This window comes from Nipponia nippon, unplaced genomic scaffold, assembly GCF_047370975.1.
Source record: "Nipponia nippon isolate SJK-2023a ecotype South Korea unplaced genomic scaffold, ASM4737097v1 scaffold_5, whole genome shotgun sequence".
NCBI classification, from domain to species: Eukaryota; Metazoa; Chordata; class Aves; order Pelecaniformes; family Threskiornithidae; genus Nipponia; species Nipponia nippon.
In genome coordinates, this window is record NW_028262369.1 from 70,072,844 (window position 1) to 70,097,089 (window position 24,246).

At 43.0% G+C, this 24,246-nt stretch overlaps 2 protein-coding genes across 15 annotated transcripts in view; one reads left to right on the plus strand and one right to left on the minus strand.

Moving 5' to 3' along the window:
• The window catches only part of NIF3L1 (NGG1 interacting factor 3 like 1), a 14,012-nt gene extending 1,723 nt beyond the window's left edge, over positions 1 to 12,289 (plus strand). For 2 of the 10 annotated variants that reach the window (XM_087732835.1, XM_087732834.1), the window contains exons 3-8: positions 411 to 576; positions 1,028 to 1,154; positions 1,536 to 1,674; positions 3,064 to 3,147; positions 11,911 to 12,006; positions 12,086 to 12,289. In XM_087732835.1, the coding sequence (XP_087588961.1) occupies positions 411 to 576; positions 1,028 to 1,154; positions 1,536 to 1,674; positions 3,064 to 3,147; positions 11,911 to 12,006; positions 12,086 to 12,180 (707 nt within the window). In that variant the 3' untranslated portion in view covers positions 12,181 to 12,289. Of the gene's footprint in view, positions 1 to 410; positions 577 to 1,027; positions 1,155 to 1,535; positions 1,675 to 3,063; positions 3,148 to 4,120; positions 4,313 to 5,686; positions 6,560 to 7,478; positions 7,597 to 11,910; positions 12,007 to 12,085 lie in introns of those variants that run through there. The other 8 variants (XM_087732833.1, XM_087732832.1, XR_015698935.1 and 5 more) reach the window with 7 other exon arrangements.
• On the minus strand, positions 1,686 to 23,949 carry ORC2 (origin recognition complex subunit 2). 5 transcript variants are annotated; one of them, XR_015698933.1, is made up of 17 exons: positions 23,627 to 23,949; positions 22,564 to 22,707; positions 22,185 to 22,271; positions 20,252 to 20,332; positions 19,450 to 19,481; positions 18,047 to 18,104; positions 16,969 to 17,153; positions 16,291 to 16,389; positions 14,507 to 14,616; positions 12,837 to 12,969; positions 12,324 to 12,420; positions 10,512 to 10,658; positions 9,742 to 9,913; positions 9,347 to 9,408; positions 8,463 to 8,581; positions 3,050 to 3,192; positions 1,686 to 1,803 (listed from the first exon to the last, which is right to left on the minus strand). XR_015698933.1 is itself a non-coding variant. In XM_009462271.2 (16 exons), exons 1-16 carry the CDS (start codon positions 23,715 to 23,717, stop codon positions 7,748 to 7,750), a joined length of 1,704 nt encoding a protein of 567 aa, XP_009460546.2. In that variant the 5' UTR covers positions 23,718 to 23,949; the 3' UTR covers positions 6,690 to 7,747. The 5 variants fall into 5 exon arrangements, 3 of the variants coding, with proteins under 3 accessions (XP_009460546.2, XP_087588935.1, XP_087588936.1); XR_015698932.1 differs by lacking the exons at positions 1,686 to 1,803; positions 3,050 to 3,192 and adding exons at positions 6,690 to 6,954; positions 7,590 to 7,834; XM_009462271.2 differs by lacking the exons at positions 1,686 to 1,803; positions 3,050 to 3,192 and adding an exon at positions 6,690 to 7,834.
• Between the last annotated feature and the right edge of the window lie 297 nt (positions 23,950 to 24,246).

The window sequence follows — 24,246 nt, forward strand, 5'->3', positions numbered from 1 at the left end:
AATCACCACCTTTAATTTGTAAAGTGCAAGATCTCATTGTTTGCAAAGGACTTAAGGTATCAGAAATTCTTTTAGATTTTTATCCTGTGTTGTGGCTTGTAAATGAAAACAGCTAGGTCTTTTCCAGCCTGGTGTACAAACCAGAAAGTATTATGGTTTTGTACCATTCTTAGGATAAAACGGATGGCATTAAGAATGACAAATAATATATATCCATCAGCTTCTTTGCACTTAAAATAGACTGTGCCTAATGGAGACAGCAGGGTAAGAAGTCTCAGTTCTGGTCAAGGAAAATGGATTCGAGTGCAAAATTTGCATCTTTTTGTTGCATCTCTTTAGGAGATGTGCTAAATCAGTATGAGGATGCTTATCCAGCTTTATAAAACAGCAATCTTTTACTGTTTTCTCAGGTGCCTGTACTTCCGTCCCACTGCACCCATCAACTGCGCCAAGCTGTCCAGCTGAGGGCACTCACAGAGTAGAATTCTGCGCAGACAACACTGAGCATCTGGACACGGTGCTGTCCAAAATCAAAGACATCCAAGAGATCTCCTGTCTCACTACTCTCCCTGCCAGGTATCTGCTTTGCTCTCTAATTTTGTATTTTTTCTGTTGTTTGAAACAATAAGTTGCTGGAATTGTATTTTACTGTTATAATGACTTTGTTCCTCTGTGCATTGCTGCTATTTTTTTCAGCAACAGATCGAGAGACTTAAAGGAATAATCATCCCTTTCTGATCAATCTATGTTACACTAAGTGGTAACAGCAACTCAGTGTAGCATCACATAGATTAGAGGTGGTAAAGAAGAGTATTAACAGGAAACTTGATGAGGACAATTGAGTTAAATGCCCATATCTGTTTCTTCCAAGAGAGTAGACTAGACTAGGCTAGGCTATTACAGTGCCGCCTTTTTTCCTTTCTCTGTGGTAGAATAGCCACTGGGATAGAATAGCTTTGTTTTATATTAATATGATGCTGAAATTTTATCTAGTTTCTTTGCAAGCACCAAGTATATCTGTCCTCAGGGTTGAAGGTGAGGAGCAAACACGAGTCACTTTGAACTGCTCTCAGAAAGCACTGTTGGAGGTGGTGGCATTATTGTCCCAGAACAGCCTTCTTTATCACAAGACCGAGATTCTCTTATTACAAAAGGTAACAAAGTCACATATTAGTTCCAGTCAATGTATTACTTGTGTGAGCTGAGTGCCTTAAACGCTGAAATCCAGTAGTGTAGTATCATCACAGGTTTCCTGTGCTGCCCCATCGGTGCTCTGAAATACTGGCCTGTGGGGATTTGAAGCCGTGCACATTTTCCAAAACAATGAAAATAGCTGTGTGGCCTGTATTAATTCTTAATTTAGTTCCCATAGCTAGTGTAGTCAGTCTGTGACATTTGAGAATATCCCATACCTATTTTTTCATAAAGTTCAGAGGCATTCCTGAATGCCCAATGTACTCATCTTTGTACAGTATGGAAAGCAATGCGAACTTCTGGAGTCAGCTTTCTCACAGTAATTTTTAATTTCTTTTCAGCCTCTTCTTCCCCACACTGGAATGGGACGCCTGTGCACTTTGAGCGAGCCAGTCTCCTTGTCAGACGTAATCGAGCGTATCAAAAGCCACCTAAAATTACCCCACATCCGCTTAGCCGTGGGAATGGGCAAGACACTAGGTAAACAGGCCTGCAAGTAAGACTGTCCATTAGAACTAGTATTCCAGGAAGACAAGGAGCGAGAGTGTGTGCGTGAGTGTGTGAAATACTGCTGCCTTGGACAGGTTTACTTCCAAGTAGTATGAAGCACTGTTAAAGACAAGAAACAGCATTTTAGAATTTACATGATACAATCACGCAAAAAGAATCTCATCTGTATTTTTAATTAGAAGTTCTATATTATGCCGATTGTCACTGTGAAGAAGGGACAGTACAAGCTGAATACGAGACATCCTTTTTCATCATTTTTATGATGACTAAGATTTTTTTTCCTCCCAGGAACACAAATGTGTACCATTTCATTGTACACTCCCTTTTGTGACTGAGTGTTAAATTTCAAAGCACCTTAAAATAATAAGGCACTTTATGGTATCCTTACAAACATGTAACCATCCATGTTTTGATGAAAGAGAAATAGTGGCAAAGAAGGTGAGCTATCCTAGCTCAAACAGCGGGTCACTAGTAAAGCAAGCATCCTCTTATCCCAGTTACCTATCCTAATCTCCAAGGAGCACAGCTGTTAGAATTTGTGAGAGCAAATTTGTTGAGAACGCTTTGTAACCTATGAGACAGAAAGAAGTCTTATTAGAAGTCTCTTATACTATCAATTGCATTAAAAAAACACCCAGACTATTTTGACGCCTCTCATTATGGTGTGGGATTGTAGTGGTGTGACTCCACTTTACAGTAATTACATGGGAACGTACTGTAAAACCTTAACAGAATTGGAAAACTCTCTCTCTTTGTTGTGTGTACCCTCTCCCTAGTGAATGTAATATATACGGAGAATTAAATTTCCTGTCACTAGCACATAGGTAGTAGCTTGGGATCGGCAATCATAGCAAACGGGCAGATTTTTAATGCCACGGAACAGCTCTCAGCTTGCATTGAGATTGGCCTGCTGAGAGCTAAAAGCTAGGAACCAGTATATCTCAGAGGCAAAATGCTGCCTTCATGGCATGATTAGTTGGAAAACTAATGATGGTGGAACATGAGAGTCCTGGAAAGAGTAGCAGCCTATTAAAGGGTTCAGAAACCTAACTAAGCAACACCTCACTAGGAGAGACCTAGCCAGCAGCTAGCTTCCATGCTGTAGTTTTCTGCAAATTTTCCTACCCCTTGAAGAAAAAATAATACAGATCTATTTGGTAGACAGAGGATTTTGCTGTATTATCAGAGACGTTATAGGCCTCTGACTGTTTCAGACAGACAGATATGTCTCTTCCTCCAACAAATTTACATTGACCCTAAAATCAAGGTAGTAGCTATTGAGAAACAATTCATAGCAATACTGACATGAGGGGTGAACAGAGGGGAAGGGGTTTGACTGTGACACCTTGTATCCTGCAGAATCACCAGTGAAGAAAGCTGCTCTGTGTGCTGGTTCAGGGAGCAGTGTCCTGAAGGGAATGGAAGCTGACCTCTATCTCACAGGTAAAAGATTTTGTTGCTGTTTCATTATCTTTATAAAAGTAGTCACTAGGGAAAAAAAAGGGAAAAAAGAAAGGAGTTGACTGGCTGTTGAAAGGTTTGGCCAGAAAGAATTACCTGTTATAGTTGGGAAACAATCAGTTATTGGAATGATAGAAGAATAACATTAAAATAGAGATATCATGGGTCAGATGGCTGTGTGGCACAGTGAAGGTTATTTGAATTAAAACATTGCTATACATGCATTATTTCAACACAAAATCAGTGTTGATGGCAGTCTATTGCAACCTTTGGTGTGTTTGTCCTTTGGTAAGATACAAGGTATTTCCTCAGTTCCCTACAGAATTCCCTAATGGAAAATGGAATGGAATGTAGTCTACAGAATCTTCCAGAGGAACCCCGTAGTGTATCTGACCAAAGGGACAGTTAGACCATTATCCTCTTTTCCAACAGTGGGACAGCTACTCCCTACAGCTTGCTTAGCAACGTGAAGGCTGCCTTGCCCTCTGTAGTACTTAATTCAAGGAAGTTCTTCAGCCAGGTGTGTCCCATCTGCCCCTTACATACAGCCCTGCAGAGCTGACCCTCAGACAACTTCTTCGCAAGGCTTGCCAGCTGCTGTCCTCCATCACAGCAACCCACATGACATCCAGACAGTCCACTTCCAAACCACTCTGCACACTCTATTTCCTGCCCAAAGTGGCAGAATCTGCCACTATTCAAAGAGGGCGAGAAATTTCTGTGGTTTTGTCTCAGTTAGTTGTATACGAGGGCTATCAGCTGAAAGTCCTTCAAGGGACACTAGAATAGGAGTGTTCCACATTCTTAAACTGAGCTGTTGCATTCCCCCTTATGGGCTATATCCCCTGTTAGGTCTTCTCAGCTTCTAGCTAAGATTCTGCATACATTGCAAAGAACCGGTTACCTAAACTGTACTGTTGGTGATCTACATGGCATTTCTTTCTCAAAATGGCAGGAGAGATGTCCCACCATGACATTCTGGATGCAGTTGCCAATGGGATAAGTGTTATTCTGTGCGAGCACAGTAACACTGAGAGAGGCTTCTTGTCAGAGCTGTGTGACATGCTAAGTATCCACCTACAGAACAAAATCAACATAATTGTGTCTGAGAAAGATAGAGATCCCCTCCAGGTGGCATAGGAAAAAAAAAAAAATCGGAGTGAGAGAATTCAGTCAAGAGTTTCATGGTATCTTGCACAGACCTATCCAGCTGCAAGCTTAATGAAGATGCTCTGAATTTGTTCAGTACAGAATGATTGTATTATCTGTTCCCTCAAAGTTTGGGATATATTTTGTCATGTCAGATAAATAAATGCTTGTTTTGGGCTACAGAAGGCTGATTTACTCAACTACTGGGCTGCACTTGAATAAATTTACTGTTACTGCATACTTTTATTAGATATATTTGATAACCATGATAGTCAGGGATTGGTTTGGGTAAAATATAAAAACATGACTTATCTCCAGTTGTAAGCTTACAGAGCAGTTCTGCCCTACTGCAGTTATGTCGAATCATGTCGGTACAAGTCACTGATATTTTAGCTAATAAATCTCCTGATAATAGTCAATGAAAGAGTGTGGATCACCTGTTTTCATTAAGAGTTTTATTAAGACACCACTCATATGCAAATATAGAACGCATTTCAGGTATTTGGTACTAGTATTCAATTGCACAGTCTACCATTAATGCAGCTTTAAGGCTTTTCAATAGAGGGACTCCCAATTAAAAAACCTTTGGCAGGTTAAAACTCAATTCCTTAACAAAGCTGTAAGTGACTTTTATGTGCCTTTGTTACTTTCTTTTAAAAACAGTTTCTATAACTATGACTCTTAATTACAGCATTACTAAAACCGAGCAAGTAGCATTTTCACCACTGATAATGCTTGGTGTTTATTTTTTAAGTTAACTTTCTTGTTGTGGGTTTTTTTTTTTAAGAAAATATCATGTCTGGATTATGTGCACGCCAGAAGAATATTTAAACAAAACAAAAAAATATTTCCATTGCAAATTTTTAAAGATCTTGGCACCATCTTTTTAAGTTAATAAAACTAGCTCATCAAGCAGTGTCTTTACCTTGTATTTGCATGTCTTGTTCCACTTACATTTAAGTGGAAAGAGATGACTCCAGTATTATCTGAAGCTACCAAGGCTATATAAAGGCCATCATTCTTATCAATACCATGAAGACCTCTCAGTAAGCTGAGGAACAGGAAGTGGGAAGAAATTTCTTCTTTCCCAAGTAAAGGACAGGACTGTGGAAGTGATCCCTCCAAATCCAGCAGTTCTGTATTGCTATAGAAGACATTAAAATGCTACTACCTCAGTACATACACAGAATTCAAGAGACAGAAAATTAATGCATAGATGGGGTAATTGTCCAGAAACAGCACGAAATCAGGATAAAATACTTTTAACACGAAACCCACAGGAATTAATTCACAGTAATTTTCTTTAGCTTGCGTGTTTGCATCAGAGAGTCAGCAGCAGCCAAAAACTCATTCAAACTTAACCTTCTCTTAGCAGATGTGTGGTATCGCCTGCAACCCTCCTCTTGGCCAGTATGGGCACCTGGTCGTCTACCAAAAACTGTTAGCGGATGACTCTGAACTCAGGGTGATCATAGCGCTTCGCTGAAGTAAATTTCACATCTAAAAAAACAGATATAATTGCACTGAAAATGCACCATGGTATCACTATCTGTAAACACATTAGGTGGTGTCTGCTGTATGTACTCAGAATATAAATTAGATCTGGAGTTTCATAGGAACTGTGTAGAGAGTCAAAGGACTGCAAAATAGGATGCGGTTGCTGCTTAGCTACAAAACTTTTAAAGTTTTTCCAAGAGCACGTCTCTTCAAGTGGCAGAGTTCCTGTTCTTGAACTCGACACCTCACTTACAGAACTTGGGTAAGACACAATGCCTTGATTCCAGTTTTAGTGATTCTGAGGGTAGCCTAAGTAGTGATAGGCAGGATCTGATGCATTTTGAGAAGCTTTGGAATTGCAGCCTGTAAAATGCAGATGCAAGTGCCACCCAAAGAGAATGTCAGTTGGAAAATGTTCTGGGGGAAGAAGCTGGAGAGTACTGCTGGCATGTACCAGTTTTCCCCATCAGACGCTCCAGCAAAGCTAATTAGGTCCTATATTTGAAGAATCAAATTGTCAGTGGGATAAGTAGATACCCTGTGTTTTCCATACAAACAGAAGTCAGGCTGTAAACCTCTGCTTGTTGCTTCTGTCAGTAAGGGGTAGACCAGGTAACAATATTATTCCATGTGATGTTTTGGTTCTCTTCAAAAGCTATATACTGGTATTAAAAGGCAGGCAAACTATTTTTGATTTCGATACCTTATAAGAAAGAATATAAAATATTTTTACTAATTAATTTGAAATCTTCTGCACACTGCATGAGGATTTGCACAGATATTTGACATATTAATGAAAATGAGGCTTTCACACAACTGCCAGAAGGATCTCTATCTTCCTATAATATAAAAAGATTGTGGAAGACAAGACAAGCTAATGAAAATTAATAAAGTACTTTATTTGATTGAACTATTACAACATTGAGCTGTAACACAGCTACCAAATATTAGACATAGAGAGTCCCTGAAGTCTGGCTGGCAGACTACAGTTGATGGAACTATAGGGCTTACTCCCACATACCTGAGAAAAAAAAAGTGAAGAAAAGCTGTCAGACTTCAGCCATCTCCCAACCTCTAAGGGCTTAAAAAAAGGGAGAGCTTATAAGTGGCATTTAAGGCTTCCTCCAGGATCAGTGGACACTCCTGATGTAAAAAATACATATATACAATCAAGCTTTTAAAAAATAAACAAAAAAACTTCACAGTCTCTTCATATTCCTGGATTGCAACTTGGTAAGTAGATGAAAGAAGCTGGACCCTCTCACCCTCACCAACAGGCAACGACTTGAGTCCATCAGAATTTTGCTTAGCTAAATCTTCTTATAAAAGGATTTGGGGCAAGTCCTTCAGTTCTATTGCCAGAATTTAATAAGTTACCCACAGTGTCCCAAACCCACTAGTATTCTCCTTTCCTCATGCAGTCAAGGCAGGTCTCTTAGCATTATAAATCTTGGCTTCTTCATACACTGGAAGCTAGGCTTGTCTAGCAGGTAAAGGAGTACTGGAAAGCACTCAGTTGAGAAAAGTTGCACCACTAGTACAAACTAAAGCTCTGACCATCTAGTGATTTGCACTTCCCAAGTAAACTGCTCCAATCAAACCCTCCTGGCTGGTGAGGTAGAGAGCAGAAGGCACAATCTTACCAAGTTTGTTTTTCTGGCTCTAAGGTTGGCTGCATAGATATGAAGAAGGCATCATCTGAGCTAAGAGACAAAGCAGACAAACCTAACTACAGAGCAAGAGATGCCTTGCTTACAGAAGTCATCATTCCAAACTACCTGAAGTAGTTGAACAATGAGCATTGTTCATTACAATTATCACATCTCAGTAAGTAGTCCAGCAGCCTCGGGGTTGGAGGAAGAGAGATCCGAGTATAGGCCCCTCTCCAGCAGCCCTTAAAAGAGAAATTGCCGTAGACGCTTTGAGAACAGAGACGTTATACATCTTCATCCTCTTTCTCTAAGAAGTCGGTCAAGGTACTGTCATCTACAGGAATTAATAAGTATTCCACACCATCAGCTCCCTGAGAAGAGACATGCATAGACATTCTGTGAACACCAGTGCACAGTGCAACGCAAGCCACTAGATAGCACTGCAATGCTAATGTTTATTTGCAGTCTGGGGGAGAGCTGGCCAGCATTCAGAAGGACTGCATTGCTAAAAACCAGGAATATTTCACTGGAGCAACAGCAGAAATGCACAAATACTGAGAAAAGTCAGTATATGAGAAATCTGTTGATGCACTATGCTAGTCTGACACTACACAGCTCCTCAACACTGTGCTCCCGTATCTAGTCCTGCTGTACCGTCTCATTATTAGGAGTGGCCTGCATTCTCCCCTCATGCAAATACAGGCAACTATTGGAAGCAGACTGGCAGGCTCCGGAGTCCGTTACTTCTCAAGGTCTTCAGGAAGAAGAGACCTGTAGGTTGCTGAGTAACCAAAGCACACTGCATTTATACAGCCCCCCATCCATGTAAAGGGTGTTGACAAATTGGAGGCATGGAAAGAGCTGCAATTACAGAATTTCAGCCCTGCAGAATTTCAACCAGCTGCAGAGTGGTATCTTAGGGATACTTAGTAGCAAGTAAGCATCTTTTTTGTTTAAGGTGGCTGAACACCCAGAATTATCTTTTTCCCCTCAACTCACCCGCTTGGTCCGGATGAGCTTGTGGTCCCTGAATTCTGTCAGCTGTGCCCTGAGTGTCAGGTCACTGTTCACAAGGAAAGCCTCCCGACACTGCTGGTAGAAGTCTTGGAAAGACAGCCCTGGAGACAGAAAAAGGCGAGGACAAGAAATTGAAGTGGTAAGATTGTCAGATTTTTCCAGGTCTAACAACACATATTATCTCCACCTACGAATCTTGCTTTGGCTTAAGACCACAATGGCTACAGTAACATCATCACTTCTTTCAAGTATACAGCCAAGCTAATATTTCAGTAGTTAATGGAAACCACCTGAATTAACATTCCAGTCACCCTGTTCGCTTAATGGAATTTTAACAGCACTTTAAATGCACTTCCCAACATGGTTGATCTCTCTTAATTTCTAACTCTGTCTTAATTCCAACTTTGTTGACCATTAACATGTTATTCATATCCCCTGCAGAGACAGTGACAGAATATTCCACACGTATCCTAGAAAGCAGCAACACATCAGAAGTCACTTAGATAGGAGCAGCATGGGAACAGAATCTCCTGTCTTTCCCTGGTCCTTTAAGTGCTACTTATGCAAATTCATATTCTTCCTTTATTTCAATTTTTTAACTCCACAGTTGCCCATGAATGGTCTCTGTCATGTCTAAACATCAAAGCAGACAACAGTAAGAGGAGGCCCTTCAGAACCAGCCAGTCTATTGATTTCCTGTCCGTCAGGCAGAATACCACTAGAAAGACAGTCTAGGCCACTGAGTCTCACTGAGCCAACAGCACTTCTGTTGCTGGCGATGTAACCTGCATACCAAAAGCCAGTGCCGCTGTGACTGAGCTGGCAATGGCAACACCCCAAACAGATGAGAAAAGGTGGGTACATACCTGGATAGGATGGGTTGTCCTTGTTCTCCAGCTGGTACTGAGCAAGCAGTCTGAATATCCCCCTAAGTGAAAGGAGGAGAGGGGAAAATCAAAAAGGGGGGGGGGGAACCAACCACACAAACCCAAAACCCCAAAAGCCCCAGCATTAGAAAATATTAACTGATTTTTCTCTCACGACCAGGACTTTGTGCACGAATCTCATCATTGGACAAGGCTCGCTATCCAAACGCTGTTCATTTCAAGTAACCAATCAATTGGAACCCAGGTCCTACCATCTTCATCTTCAACATTGTTGTCAGAAAACAAGGATTGCCTCCTGCTAGGTGTAGGCCAGAGTAACCTAGCAAGGACTGGATCCTCAGCAAGCGCTACTATGAAGTGTAACAGTGTCTTACCTGGCATTGAGAGTAAGACTGCGCAGGACATGCGTTAGGGAGCTCAAAGCCAAAGATCCAGATTGTTGTACTAAAAGCGAGTTCTCATAAGACGTTTCTTCCACATAAGGACTAAATGTGGTTGTTTCATACCAAAGCCAGTTGTAGAGGCTTAGCTTTGCCTGATCCCACACTAGACAGAGAGAAAAGAAAGAGCAGACAGAATTGGGAGATTTAGCTTTTCTAAGGTGTTAAATAAGCAATATTAAAATGCACTTAGTTCTATCGTAGGATTTGAGGAAACAATGTATGCTTGTGAAATTCACAGTACAGACACCCAGATACTTGCAGTTCAAGCAAGACAAATTCTCTGCAACAAAACATTTGCATACATCCCTTTTCATACCAGCTTCACAGATATACTGTAAATCCTTCCAGAGTCAGCAGTACGCAAAGAATTTCTGTCTGATAAACAAAATTGTTCAGATGCAATGACAGACATAACATCCAATCTCCATTTCAGTAAGTCCCTAAATCACAGGGTGCCAGAAGCTTGGAGTCTATTTGTGTACTATGATCAGTGACTGGTAGTTCTCAGTATCTTTATACAGTTTTGGTTCAACACAGCCACAGTCCCAATCGGGGCTTCCAGCTGCTCCCACCGTACATACGTCACCAGATCTATTTTGCACATCAACAGTTAATACAGGAGCTTGTGAAACATGCTCAGCAGCCCCAAAGTAGAACGCAGATTCTTCTCTCTTTGCTACATCAGGCCCAAGGGGACTCACTGAGAGGAGCATTGATGTGATCGATAGAAGCAATGAGGTAAATGCTAGGCAGAGAGGATAACTGTGCAAGGATCTGCTGACTTCTTTCTCCTCTCAACATCTGGCTGTCCAGGTTATGAATGAGGACATAGAGCTCTAAAGATGAATCTGCAAGGTCAGAAAAAACAGCAGAAAACCAATCAAAGAAACTGCACACAAAGTGGTTTCCCATTCCCAGTGCAGCCTAGGACAAGTCTATTCCATCAGGCTCCATATTCATCACTCCAATATCAAATCCTTGATCTCTATCCCACACTTGGTGTTTCTGAGCACCTAAAAGGCTTTTTCTCAATTCACTGTATTGCAGTTTGCATCGCAGCTACAGTTCTTTTTGCAGTTTAAGCTTTTCTCTTATAATTCACTTTCCACTTGCTCATGGCTTTACCAGGAATTGCCCTTTTACTTACGACTTTTAGTCCTGTGATTCAAGGTTATTCAAATGTATTTTAAGATTGATGTCTAAGCACAGTTCGTTCAGCTGCTTTTGAGTTACATGACTAGGCTCCTTAAGCTCCTCCTCACGCAATGAAAATGCATTTTCTATTCAGGGTTGGATCCAACGCATACTAACTTCATTGGAAATCTTTCCCACTGAGTCCTCAAAGGAAGTTACAAAGACTTAGCTTGGATAAGGCAAATGGTAGATGCTAAAATTTCCAGCTAGCTTGTTGCTGCTGTACTTATCCCTAGGAACAGCTATTTCTTGAGTCCAGAAACAATTCTGGAACACTAGCTAGTTTTTGATACAAACGAATGCATACTTGGCTGCCAATGGAAACCAAAGTTTCCTCAGACTCCCAGTCAGATCAGCTACAGTGTACTACATGAGACTGATTTATGTAGATTCAGGTGGGTACCGCCATTAATCAGTCTTTTTCACTTAGTCCCACCAGAAATACTCATAAGGTAATGATGGATAACAAAATGTAAACACCAACACCACGCACAATTAAGATTCCATGGCAATTTGTGTATGTATACACAAGCAGTAAAACGGACATTCAGAAAGAATTCAGCAAGCATTCCGTGTGGCAATACCTGATTAATTTTGCTTTTGAATCCAATTCGAACCTGCTTGTTTGACACTGCTGTCCTTTATTTCATCTTAATGTCAGTATTTGCATATATTATATTTAAATGAGCATTCCACTAAGCCATGTACATTTAAGCCTTAATCCAGCATATAATGAAATTTATGGAAAGACCCTCAGGCCATGATTTTCCAGAGGAGCTCAAAGGACTTGATATCTGCCAGCAACTGTCATTCCAAATTGTTTGCGAGTTCTTCATTCTGTTGATTTCAGTGAGGTTTATATCAGGTCCTCAAGCAGCCACTAAGAACCATCTTCTCTCATTTTAGCTGGAGTTTACCTATCCTGTCTTCCACCAGGAAACATGTGGCTACAGAAACACCGTGTAAATAAAGCACAAAGGCACTGTGCTAAACGCAAGAGAGGTGAGCATTTCAGTTTGCCAAAGGGTTGAGGAGCCTCTGTCTTGTCAGAACACTCATGCCTTCCTCCTTCCCCTTCTAGAGAACTTAGTGTGTGAAACACTGTCTGAAGTAACATCTTGGGATCATGTACATGTGTATTCCTGGTGCATATATGTTTTCATATATGTGGCATAAATTACAAGCAAGAAAGTATACTAGCTACAATAAACTAAGAAACTGTAGCTGCACATATGAAAACTACAAGAAAAGAAAATGTCCAGGCTCTCCTAACAGTAAGTGGACTCTAATGTTTTTATGTACAAAGTTAGTCATTTTACCTTCTTTAAACCTTTTAGTGATGAATTCAAGTTGGTCAAGGGGGCTGCGGAAGGTCCCTATATGGTCCAGTACCTCCTCTGTGATGGAGTTGAGAATCTGAAAAAGAAAATAGCGGTCCCTTTCAGGCTCTGGCACGGAAGGACCTACTGCAGAAAATCTGAAACTGAGCCCTTGACTGTCATGAAGGAGGTAATCTGATTTTTATCATCAAATCCCCAAAATAGTCAACATAAACCGAAAATTTCTACCCCTTTTCAAAACGGTGACTTTACATAAGGCTTTAGACTGATGCGTATCTATTAATGACAGGAATAACTGCAATTCCTTGGAAACACACGGGCTGATTTCTTTAAACTCTTAGAAGAGAGATAGGAACTACTCTTCATTCAAGAGTACATTCAAGTGCTGCTATAGGATGCAGCAGGTTTCCTTAACATTTTACACTAAAAGACTTTAGAGGTATCTGTAACACAGGACAATTAGATAAACCCGTAAGCTTTTCCCACACTTACAGATCTCACAGTGATGCTGGGGAAGTATCCATTAACCACAAGGTGAACAGAATCCTGGAGCAGAGAAGTACGAAACTTCTCTAACAAATCACGCTTTGAGCCCAGTCCATAAAGCACGATATTGAAACCCAAGCTGCAGAAAAGTGAGCAAATACACTGAATCAAAAAAGTACGAGTCCCTTTTTAGGTTCATACATTCATTAAGCAAAATGATCCATTGAAATCTTGCCTCTAAAAATTTTATGTTTCATCAACTCCAGGCTTACCTTCAGCTTACAGCTGACAAATGAGGTTAGCTGCAAGACATCTGTAATGCGGCACGTGCATCCTAGTAAAAGAAGCGTTTTAGCAGCCTGGAGGCCCACAAATTTAGCAAAACATCTATGGAAGAAAATGGTATTGTCCAAGAATATGAGACTACATCTGCAACTTCAGATAATGAAGAGTAACCAACATTCACATTCACCCCCTCACCAATGATTATATTAAATGTTTACGATGCGTTACAGCAATTACAAGGAAAAAAGCCTTCATAGTGGTTTTCTACTCTGATCTGCAGGCACAATTTCAAAGCAAAATTAAACTATTCTCATATCTCTTTCTTATCCTAATTATTCCACAGAGAAAGAGGCAGGAAAGCATAAAGAGAACATGGTAGGGAATCACAAATCTTTGTTTACCTTTGCGAAGCAGGAAAAGCATCATCTTGACCAAAAAGAAGAGTATCAGGTCACTCAAATAGCACTGGGCAAAGCTAAGGTGTTCAACAATTGTCATTGACTTCAGTATCACCTATGGATTTGTTCCTTCTACCCTGCCATATAGATCTCTAACCATTTGCCCAGATCACTGAGTCACAGAGAACTCTTCCTCTTGCAACTCTCCAACTTTGAAAGCTAATGTCTTTTTCATTATGCTCTGTCACTCCCCATGGACCACAAACTTCTTTATACTCCACTCCCTTGCAAAGCTTCCAAGGGGCTTTCTCCTCACTAATACCTGCTCCTGCATCAGCACTTAACTTCAAAGCTGGTGGCCTGCCTTCTCTAAGGAGCTTCAGAATCTCACAGCTCTCTATAGTTCCCCATTTGCTTTCCTGGATGCTTACTCTTTTCTCCTTCCCATGAAGATACACACAAACCCAGATAAAATTTATACTGCTAACGTTTCCAACAGCATTAAGGTTTCTTCCTGCCTAGATCATTAGGTACCATAGGCATTCAAAGTTAACTGCTATACCACTGGGGATAGCCACATGCTGAAGAAATGGTGGTAGGTTACTCACTACCAACTATGCTGCTGTAAGCAAAATGGATTGTTCACAAAGGACGCTTTTCTCATCATTCACGTTCCCTGTTTTCTCATTATTTGTGTTCCCTGTTTGTGAATGCCCTCTCGCTTGGTTTACAGAGGCACAGACAAATTAGCCAGGCAGAATGCAACCTCATTTCACTTCAGGCATTCAGTTCAAGGAGTCAGACAGATATGATTTGGTCTACAGGAAACATTGTACTAAATTTATGTCACCTAATTTTAAATTTAAGCAATCAATCAATCAAAGAAAAAAAGTCACTCCTTAACTCATCTACAGCATGTTGTTGACATGAGGGTAAGTTTACTGGCAGTGCCTGTTCACTAGGCTTCTTCAGCGATTCTCGTTGGATACTTACTGTAATTGCAGCATCCACTTGGAAAACAGGGATTCGTGTTCCTGGTTTAGCTCTTTAATTTCAGCAGCATAGGCAAGGGGAGCTTTTTTCAAAAGGTCATGCAATGTTTGCTGTGTTAAGAAAGAAATAAGACAACAGTCATTCAAAGCTGAGAAAAAAACAAGATATATATCTGGAATCCTTACAAATACCCCTCTAGTATGCTCTCTAGCTAGGGAGCAGAATAGTTTTCATTGACAGTGTGCTTAATTTGTGTTTTCTTCCATGAAGACCTCTCTAAGCACAGTTTTGCTACTGGAGAAACGAAGCAGACATTAAGTAACCTTATTATGGGAAATGGCAGCCAGACTAGGACTAGAACCGATATCGCACTGTGTTTTGATATCGCACTGTGTTTTATCTCTTCCAGCCGAGTATAGGAAAACCGCTACTAAAATAATAGACACACTCAGAGCTTACACAGCAGCAAGCACTGTACCAGGAAGATACCAACATCACAACTCTGCTCACAGGAGCAAGGGCTCCAATCAACATGCTTAGCAATGGTTTAGGTGTTTGTCACTACAAGAGAATGCTCACAAACATCATCTTAAAAAAGAAATACAGCATAAAGGAAAGAATTTGCAGCTGACAGCTAATGTAGAAAAATTATTATTTCAAAAGCATCAAGAATCAAAGGATTAATTCAGCTTTAAAGATATGCTGGGCTGTTGATGTTTAAACAACACAGCAGCATGACAAATGGCATCAAATCTACACTGGCCTCCCTTTCTCTTCAATTTTAACAGCTTTGCTTTCCACTCCCTTGCAGGAGAAGACAGTTTACTCTGGAAAGAGCACAAAGACAGCTGCAACGTATCAGACAAACATAAAGCATTGAGAGACAGAACTGCTAAACCTTCCATTTCTTTGGAGCCAGCAATAGATTTAATACTGAAAGCCTTGATTTCCTTCCAGAGCTGCTATGAAAGAACTTGTTAAGAATCCAGATGTTTCTCTGGGTAGCCATTCCAGACAACAGCAGGCATCAGGCAATCTGCATATATGCCATCTTTTAAAACACAGATGGGTGCAAAAAGCAGTCATAGACACAAGAGCTCCAAGTATTTTACATGCTTCCCTGGCACCTGTCCTTGTGTACCTGCCCCTGTAGGGTGCAACTGCTTGCTTTCAACTGTCTTGTAGAAGTGGCATATGGAAAAAAAATACAGTAATTCAGTCACCACAATTAGACCGTTCCTGTCTGCTAGGAACTGGAAGGGGACAAAGTGCATTTCACAAACTAGGTGACAACATTTAGAGCTGTCCCAGTCCTGCATGTGGCTCGACCCAGTAATGCTCAGATGAAAAGGGCTCTCTCCATTTCCTCTACACATAAATAGTCAAGACAGCTTGTAATTCCCCTAAGCATTTAATTGACAAAAATGCTGTTTTGGTGATAATTTTTAAGGTAGGTCTCTATAACTCTGCTCCTCCCTCTTCTCCTCCCCCAAAAGCAAACTTTAACCTGTTCTGGTAACTGCAGCTTTCAACAATCTGCTCACCTGATAGTGGCTTCTCCCTGCATTTTCCCTACTCTCTCAGGTTCAAACAACTGGGCACTGTCCCTGTTCAGAGCAGCAGGAGACATAATGCCTAAAACGCTACCTACATCAGCATTACCACTGAGAACGTAATCAGCAGAAATAAAGTGAAAAGACCAACACCAGGAAATTTTGATGAAGGAAATCTTCATCAAAGAAATCAAAAGCTCCAAGAGTTGTGCGATTCACTATGAAGCGTACCTGATTCAATCTTCTTTTCCGCAACTTCTGCAGTGTTCGGTCCGACGTGAGCACTTTGGAACTACTGTGAGCTTCAAAGTATTCCTCCACCAGGTTGCTCTAAAAAGGGACACCAAGATCAGCCACATTCCTGCTGCTATCAAGTTACCCCTCTCCCTTTGCACCCACAAACATGTCTGAAGACTGCCAATATGAGACATAGGGCACGGATGAATAGAAAGCCAGAAGATATTTGCAAAAATAGGTTCTACAGTAGCATTCTGCCAAAGCTAACCTAGTCAAGTGGTTCTTTCCTGAAGACAGAAAAGAGATTCTGAGAGAGCAGAACATAGCAATAATTCTAGAAAGAATTCTAGCTAGAAAGTAATGTGTGCTTCTTTTGGTGCTATAGGAGTCAATTTCTTCATCCTTTCTCAGTACAAGGTCTCCTGCTTTGTGGACATCTTAGAACTTCTCCTTCTGGAGCTGCTGAGGATACAGACTGGATTAGCCCACAGGCTCACAGGATGCCTGTCCAGCAGGGATTGCTCAGAAGTACAGCAAAAGCCAACCTAGCTGGCTTGATTTGAAATGAGTCTAGCAGTTCTTCCCCATAGTTAGGTGTGGTCACTGACAGCTTATTGTCACAAACATCCCTTCAGGCTTGCTAGCGCAGGGGTATATTTTCTGCACACTCACCATCTTGTCCTCCTTAATTTTTTTGGCTACGGTGTTTCTGGGAGGAGGCGTAGATGCAGCCTTAGTTTTTGCTGGGGTCTTTCGACCTGATAAAACAGTGCTGACTTCTTTCTGGTCTTCTTCATCCTCCTCCTCTGAGCAGGAAGCAGAATATTCACTCTCACTTTCTAAATAGGTATCTGGAGCTAGAGCATAAATTTAAGGTTAAAAGCTAGCAACGACTTCTTACACAGAACACATTTTGCACCATCTCACTCTCTCACATACATTCTCTAGATGTTTTTCAAGCATATGATTCCTAAATATATTTCACAGAAAAGTAAAATCAATGCTTAAGGGGACTGCAAACACACATAGCCATTTCTTTCCCAGTTCTAGGCTCACAAATTATTGTTTAGTAAAGCTTGCTCCTTGATACCAACTAAGAAACATAACCCTACCATAAAAAGTGACTAAAAATGGACAATGGAATTCCCTATTTCTTAGCATCTCTATGTCAGTCTTCCCAAATGCCAGTCATGCAAGCTGAGGATCTTCTGGGTCACACTCTACAAAAAAGGTTTTGTAGAAGACCTCTGTTAGCAATGTTGATTGAAGAGCACAGACAGAATCTGGCTCAGGCTCAGGGTCTCAACACAAAAGAAGAAATAGGACATGAAACGCCACACACTAAACTCTCCTCTGCATTCATTCTGAGCACATATAGCCAACCAGTTATTGGAAATACTTTACCATGAATGCCCCAGCCATCATCAGAAAGTTTTATGACTTGATTCAAGCAATTGTGCCAGACTTAAGTGTCAGCATAGGTTAGATTACTGAGAGTTTTGTCTCTTTTGATCATGTTACTGAAGTTCAGCAGCTTGGTGCTTCTAACCCTTCCACCCCTTACCTAAGCAGCAATCTGTTGTAGGGAAAAGGTCTACGTAGACGTCCTTAAGGACGTTTCTACACTCTCTGCAGGATGAATCAGATTGCTTCAGTCAGACTGTTACTACAGACAGAAGCCCACCAGGAGAAACACTCTCCTCTGAACACAGTGGGACTGTGGGAGCTGGCTGCAAAGGTTGATCTTTACCTGTTAGCCTCTTTCTGAGTCTGTAAGGTGTGGTAGATACAAATTCTTTCTTTTGACTCTGTAACAGCAAAGAAAAAACATGCATTAGAAGAAGAAACATATACCTCCTCAAAACAGCCCTCTGCCAAGCAAAGAGTAGAATCAGGTTACATTTCCAAGCTATTTCAGCCCACAAGAAACTGGGAAAGCAGAGGCAGTAAGTATGGAGAGTTCTTGTTTTGCCATTCAGAGCTAGAGGGGGGCCAGGATCAGGTTCCAAAAGGGGCTTAATTCTTTCAGCTAGCGTCCTGAGATGGAGGGTCGAAAACCATGAAATCTCCAACCAAGATGCCAATCTTGGCCCCTCAGGAAGAGTCAAACCAAAGCAATGACAAACTGGAAATGCTTCAGCTCCCCAGAGCAGTCATCTTCCACATTACACTGTCTACTCAAAATCATTTGGAAGTCCACTATGAAAACAACTACCAGAATGACAGAAGACCACTCAGAATGCTAAGCCCAGAAGAAGTATAGCAAAGCGAACTGAAGCTGCCTGGTCTCATCAAGTTGTAGTGGCACATCTTCCTTACATATGTGTAAAGCACACGCCTGACTTGGACACTAGATCAAGTCTGCAATGCTTAGGAAACACTGTTGTTAATCCTGTCAAGGTGGATGTGAAATCATCAAGGAGTGAACATGGCATCCCAAACCGGCATCTTTTACAGGCATATCTCATCCTGGAACCTTATACTGGAAAAGCTGTGCACGCATTTCTAGTATGATGCTATACCATTTTAGAAAGCCAACTGTTTTGCAGCACTCTCTTTATAACCACCACAGCTGGCAGTTCTGGACTGTATCTCTCTGTAGCATCACAAACGATGACATCAACTTACACCCCCCCCATTGTTACAATTTATTTTTTGTAAACATAAAAAAAAAAAAATTTTTTGTAAATTTTCTGAAAATTTTTTTTAGAAAAAAAAAAGTTTCTAAAGTAAGAAACTGAACAGCACCACAGTTCTTGAATTCCTGTTCTAACAGCACTCCTTACAATTAAGGCTGTTTCCTCCTTTGGTAAGAAACTGGAAAGCTACGAGTTTAACTGCATATTAAGGGACTGTCTAACATCCTCGTGTCTGTGATGCAAGGAAATAGTCTCCACCCATGATAATTAAGCTGTCAAACCAACCATTTGCCCACTGACTCTAAACCCCATAGTCCTGATTAACGGTAGCTCTGGTTCTCACTTGAGTTACTCCTGCCCAGTTGGATTAGGAGAGACACCTGTACTGTGGATAAGGCTTTTCAAGGTCCTTCCTTTCCAGAACTGTAGTAATTGACCAGTTCAAGTTTTAAAAGTGGAAAAAAACAAACAAACAAACAAAAAAAAACCCAAGCAAGGCAGAGTCATCACTCACCCTCTGCTGCACTTTGTTTGAGCATGAACGTCCTACAAAGCAAGAAACAGCATTGTTCAGAGTACTGCATATTTTCAACAGTGGTACAAGATAGTCCATTAGAAAAACAGGCATTCACTATTCAAAGGTACACTGCACCAGAATATCAGCTCCCTGGGTGGCTAATCCTATGAGGGAAGCCTCTAGTTCCTCACAGGTAGGCAAGGAGAGAACAAAGTCCACATTATTACCACAGAAGGCATCTTTTAATTCTGGTTACAGCTTTGGGAGACCATCAGCAGGAGGGAAGAGGCTGAAAAATGAGCTAATATCCTCTGCCTGAGCACATTAGACTCCATTTCTGAGCACAAAGTAACATGCTCTTGCCAGTGTTGACCTGCACTGACTTCTCCCACTGTATTTCTCCCTACAGCATTGAGTGCTTGAATATTACATAATAAAGTGTGAATTTACACATGAACACCCACACAATCCTACCCATTTGGTGCTCAACACATCAGCCCAGCTCATAAGTCTCTCAAGTGCAAGTATTTCTGTTGAACACAGAGGAAATCATTAAGTGTCACAGCAACAGATGAGAGAGAAGTTCCTGTTTTCTCCACACCAGCACGGCAGAATAAAAGACCCAACACCCAGATAAACCAGAGGCCATGCATACCGAGCCGTTCAGTCTACAATGTTAAGCTGACTAGAATACTCAAGCATGACAGAAGCTGGCACTCAAGCATGCACTCCACCACCCACATAGAAACACAACCCCTGTTCACTCAGCTTCACTTCCCCAAAACATCACAGAACTTACTGCTGCTTCGAAGCGTTTTGGCTGTTGTCTCAGGGCTCTCAGTTGCAACACTCTTTCCTGGTGTCTGGGCTAATTCAGAGGCTGTAGAAAACAGGGGGAAGGGAAGAAGTGTCACATGTCAGGTACAAAACTCCCAGCTCTGGCTAGTCAGCCATGGAGCCATACATCTGAAACACTCTCTAAGTGTTAATTTCCTAGCTATTTCAGGAAGTGCACCAGATACTTCCATTTTTCTCCTAACCCTAATGGTGAATGTAATCCTTAACAAAGATTTTCAAAGACTGAACTCCTCAGTTAATTCATTTTACAAGTATAGCTGAGGCAATGGCAGAGCACGCTTCGCTCCCTGGGAGATCACGTCTTCAAATCAGAGCAATGTTTGGTCATGTTCACTTAGTCCTTTAAAACTGCTCAACTGGACATAGTAGAGCATCAGGTATAGCAAACACATCAGTTCCCCAGGAAGTGGGTTCTTGTATTCTATTTACCTCTTTTTACTACAAGCTGAAGTTGAATCACTGATCTGAATATAGAAGGCCCCCATATCCTGCTAACAGTCCCTCAAGAAAACCAGCCTTCCATCATATGACTGGCCTCAGTTTTCAAACCAAGTCACGGCTCCAGGAGTGAGCATTGCTGAAACCCTCCCTGCTGCAGAAGGAGGTGTAAGAAACACACAACTTCCCAAGGCAGAGCAGAAGCCCAGAGGAGAAGAGATATGAAAACCAGTTTCTGTATAGTGATACAGAAGGATAACCCCTCTCCCTTGGATCATCCTTTGTAGGATATATCAGTAGCTGTGACAGCTAAACAGAAATGAAGTTCAGATGGTTCTGGGCACACAAAGACTCTTTAAGTGAGCAGAAATGTAGTGGCAGCAGGGCTCAAGCATCTTATTTGAACCAGAACAGCCCACCCTCTCCAGAGCTGCCACTTTCTGCTTGCTTCTCTGTCGTGGTTCAACCCCTGCCAGCAACTAAGCACCACACAGCCATCCGCTCACCCTCCCTGTCCCGGTAGGACTGGGGAGAGAATGGGAAGGGCAAAAGTAAGAGAACTCGTGGGTTGAGATAAGAACAGTTTAATAATTGGAATAAAATAAAATAATACATTGTAGTGAAAAGGAAAACAAGAACAACAAAGAGAGGAACAAAACCCAGGAAAAACAAGTGATGCAACCGCTCACCACCTGCTGACTGATGCCAAACCAGTCCCTGAGCAGCGATTGATGCCCCCCAGCCAAATCCCCCCAGTTTATAAACTGGGCATGATGTCATACAGTATGGAACAGCCCTTTGGCCAGTCTGGCTATGCCCCCTGCCAGCTTCTTCTGCACCGGGCAGAGCATGGGAAGCTGAAAAGTCCTTGACTGGTGTAAGCACTACTTAGCAACAACTAAACCATCAGTGTGTTATCAACATTATTCTCATCCTAAATCCAAAACACAGCACTCTACCAGCTACTAGGAAGAAAGTTAACTCTATCCCAGATGAAACCAGGACATTCTCCTAAGTCCACAGTTAGCCTAGCAAGCACGCTGAGACACTTTAAGCAGGAGAAATCCCCTAACACGCAAAGCTAATACTGCCTTTTTTTGACTCTTTGCTACATAATGAGTTACTCTATGTTACACAAATAAAACCCCCACCATCCTTTGGCACTCACACGTAGACTTTCTCCCAACATTAAGAAACTTCTACTTTTTCTTATGTGTTTGTTTATTATCTGTATTTCTTAACCCCACCATGCCTTTGCTTTGTCCTAGTCCTGTGCTTTTGTTTCTGAGGAAGACTGATTCAGAGCTGGATAAAAGCTATTGAAATACTGCAAAACATATCTTTTGAATAAACAGAAGTAACAAATCACATTAACAGAGTACTCAAAAAAAGACCATAGCCAGAGCAAGAATGAAAGAAGAAAGAGGAAAACATACCTAGCTCTGCCATTTTGGTGGAGGACTTGGGACTCTGGAATGAGTAAACCTCACTACCACTTACACTTGAGCCATTTCCCACTGGATCTGTGAAAAGAAATTTTACTTGTAGCTATTTCAAAAGCACTGGTATATTCCCAACTCAAGCAAGATGGAATGTGACATTTTACCATTTGGCTCAAAGGACTCTTTCTATTGCAGGTGTTATGAAATAAATATCATAATAAAATCCTAGACACATTATCCTCTCCTCTACTGTCACCACAAGCACAGCCAGAGCTGGTCAGCCCTCAAAAGCAATTTCATCAACGTTGTACAACCTAGACACTGCAAGAATCTCCTGAAGTCACAGCTGTGTTAGGTTTCCCCCTGCTAATACCTTGGGCACATATTCCAAGAGCAGCAACATAGTTCTTCTCTTCCAGGATCTCCTGAGCTTCATCATCTGATATATTCTCAAGCTTCTTCACAAATCTCTTCATACTGACTGTCAGCTGAGTCTTGTCCTTCCGTAGTTTAATACCTAGGGTTGCAATAAAAGCTTTAACCTCCTGCTATTTCATTATTTCTATTGCAGTAGTATGCAGCTACCCCATTTAGAGACCAAGTTCCTGTTCTGCAAGTCACTAAACAAACGCAACGCTGAAAAGATGTCTCGCTAAAAGAGTAGCTGGTCTGTGCCCTGGCGGCCAGCTGACCCTACAGCCATTAGTCCCTCCTTTACCACAAAAGCTGGCCCCTGCAGCCCACGAGGAGGAGGTCCTCATTTCAGAAACGACAGTGACTCACACGTTGAAGTACCAAACTGCAGGCAAAGGGGGTGGTATTTGGCATCCTCTAGCAAAGGGGAGCAAGTGGAAAAGACCTGGCCTATAGGCTGTCAGTACATGCATGGGAGAATTTAGGCTGAGAGACCTCTGTAGACCTGCTGCTGCTCAAAGCAGGACCAACAGCAAAGCCAGATCAGGGTGTTCTGTACCTTGTACAGGCAAGTTTTAAGCATCTCCACAGAGGTTCCAGACCTCAAAAGTAGTCAAAACTGCACAAAAGACTCCTGTAGCAACCGCGTCAGGGGCTGGGAGGCCACCCGGGCCGCCTGCCCCCGCTCTCCCCGGCCGCGGCACACACGCTTCCGCCCGGCAGGCTCGTGCCGAGAGCTCGCGCCCGCACCACCTCCGGCTGAGGGCCCCCGCCGCGCCGCCGCAGCGGCCCCCTCCCACGCGCCGGGGCGGGGGCGGCAACCGCCCGCGGAAGAGGCGGTCGGAGGAGAATGACGCCGGAGGCCCCGTCCCGCCCGCAGCCCGGCCAAGGCGCTCAGCCGCCCCGGGCGCTGGAGAAGGGCTCCCTGCCCCCGGGAGCGCCGCGGCCGCTCGGAGCCCTCTCCCAGGGCCCCGGGAGCAGCGGGCGGCGCTGGGCTGGGCGCTGCCGGGGGACGGCTGTACCTGCGTCGTCAGCGATGTGCCTCAGCACCTCCTCGTCGGGCACGAACTTCACCTCCAGGGCGCCGCTGCCCTTCCCCTCCGGCTGGCTCATGGCGGGCACCCCGCAAGCTCCCCCGGGTCAGCCTAGCCCCGTCGGAACCGCCCTCCGCCGCGCGGCGCCGCCCTCCGGAGGGCCCAGGCCCGAGACGCGGGTTCCTGACCGATCCCCTCCCCTCCCCCGGGGCGGCGGCAGGAGGCGGAAGCGGGCTCACGTGCCAGACACCGGGCGACTCCTCCGCCTTCCCTCAGGGCGAGCGGGGCGGGCGCTCACCGCCGCGCCTTGACTGACCTATGCCTCGACCAATCCGCGACCCTCTTTTCTGTCCCGCCTCCCACCGACGGAAGCGGCGAGAGGGCGGGACTTCCGCCGCCAGCGAAGCTCGCGCACTCGCCGGGAGGGCGCCCGGCGTTGCCGTGACGACGCCAAGCCGCCGTGAGCGCCGCGCGGGAACGGCCCGGCCCCGCCCCGCCCCCTGTCAGCCCCGCCCCCCCGCACTTCTCCAGAGCAAGCGCGGGAGGCGGGAGGCCGGCGGCCGGCGGCGACGCCAGGGCAGCTCCTACCCGGCCCCCGGTGGCCGCTG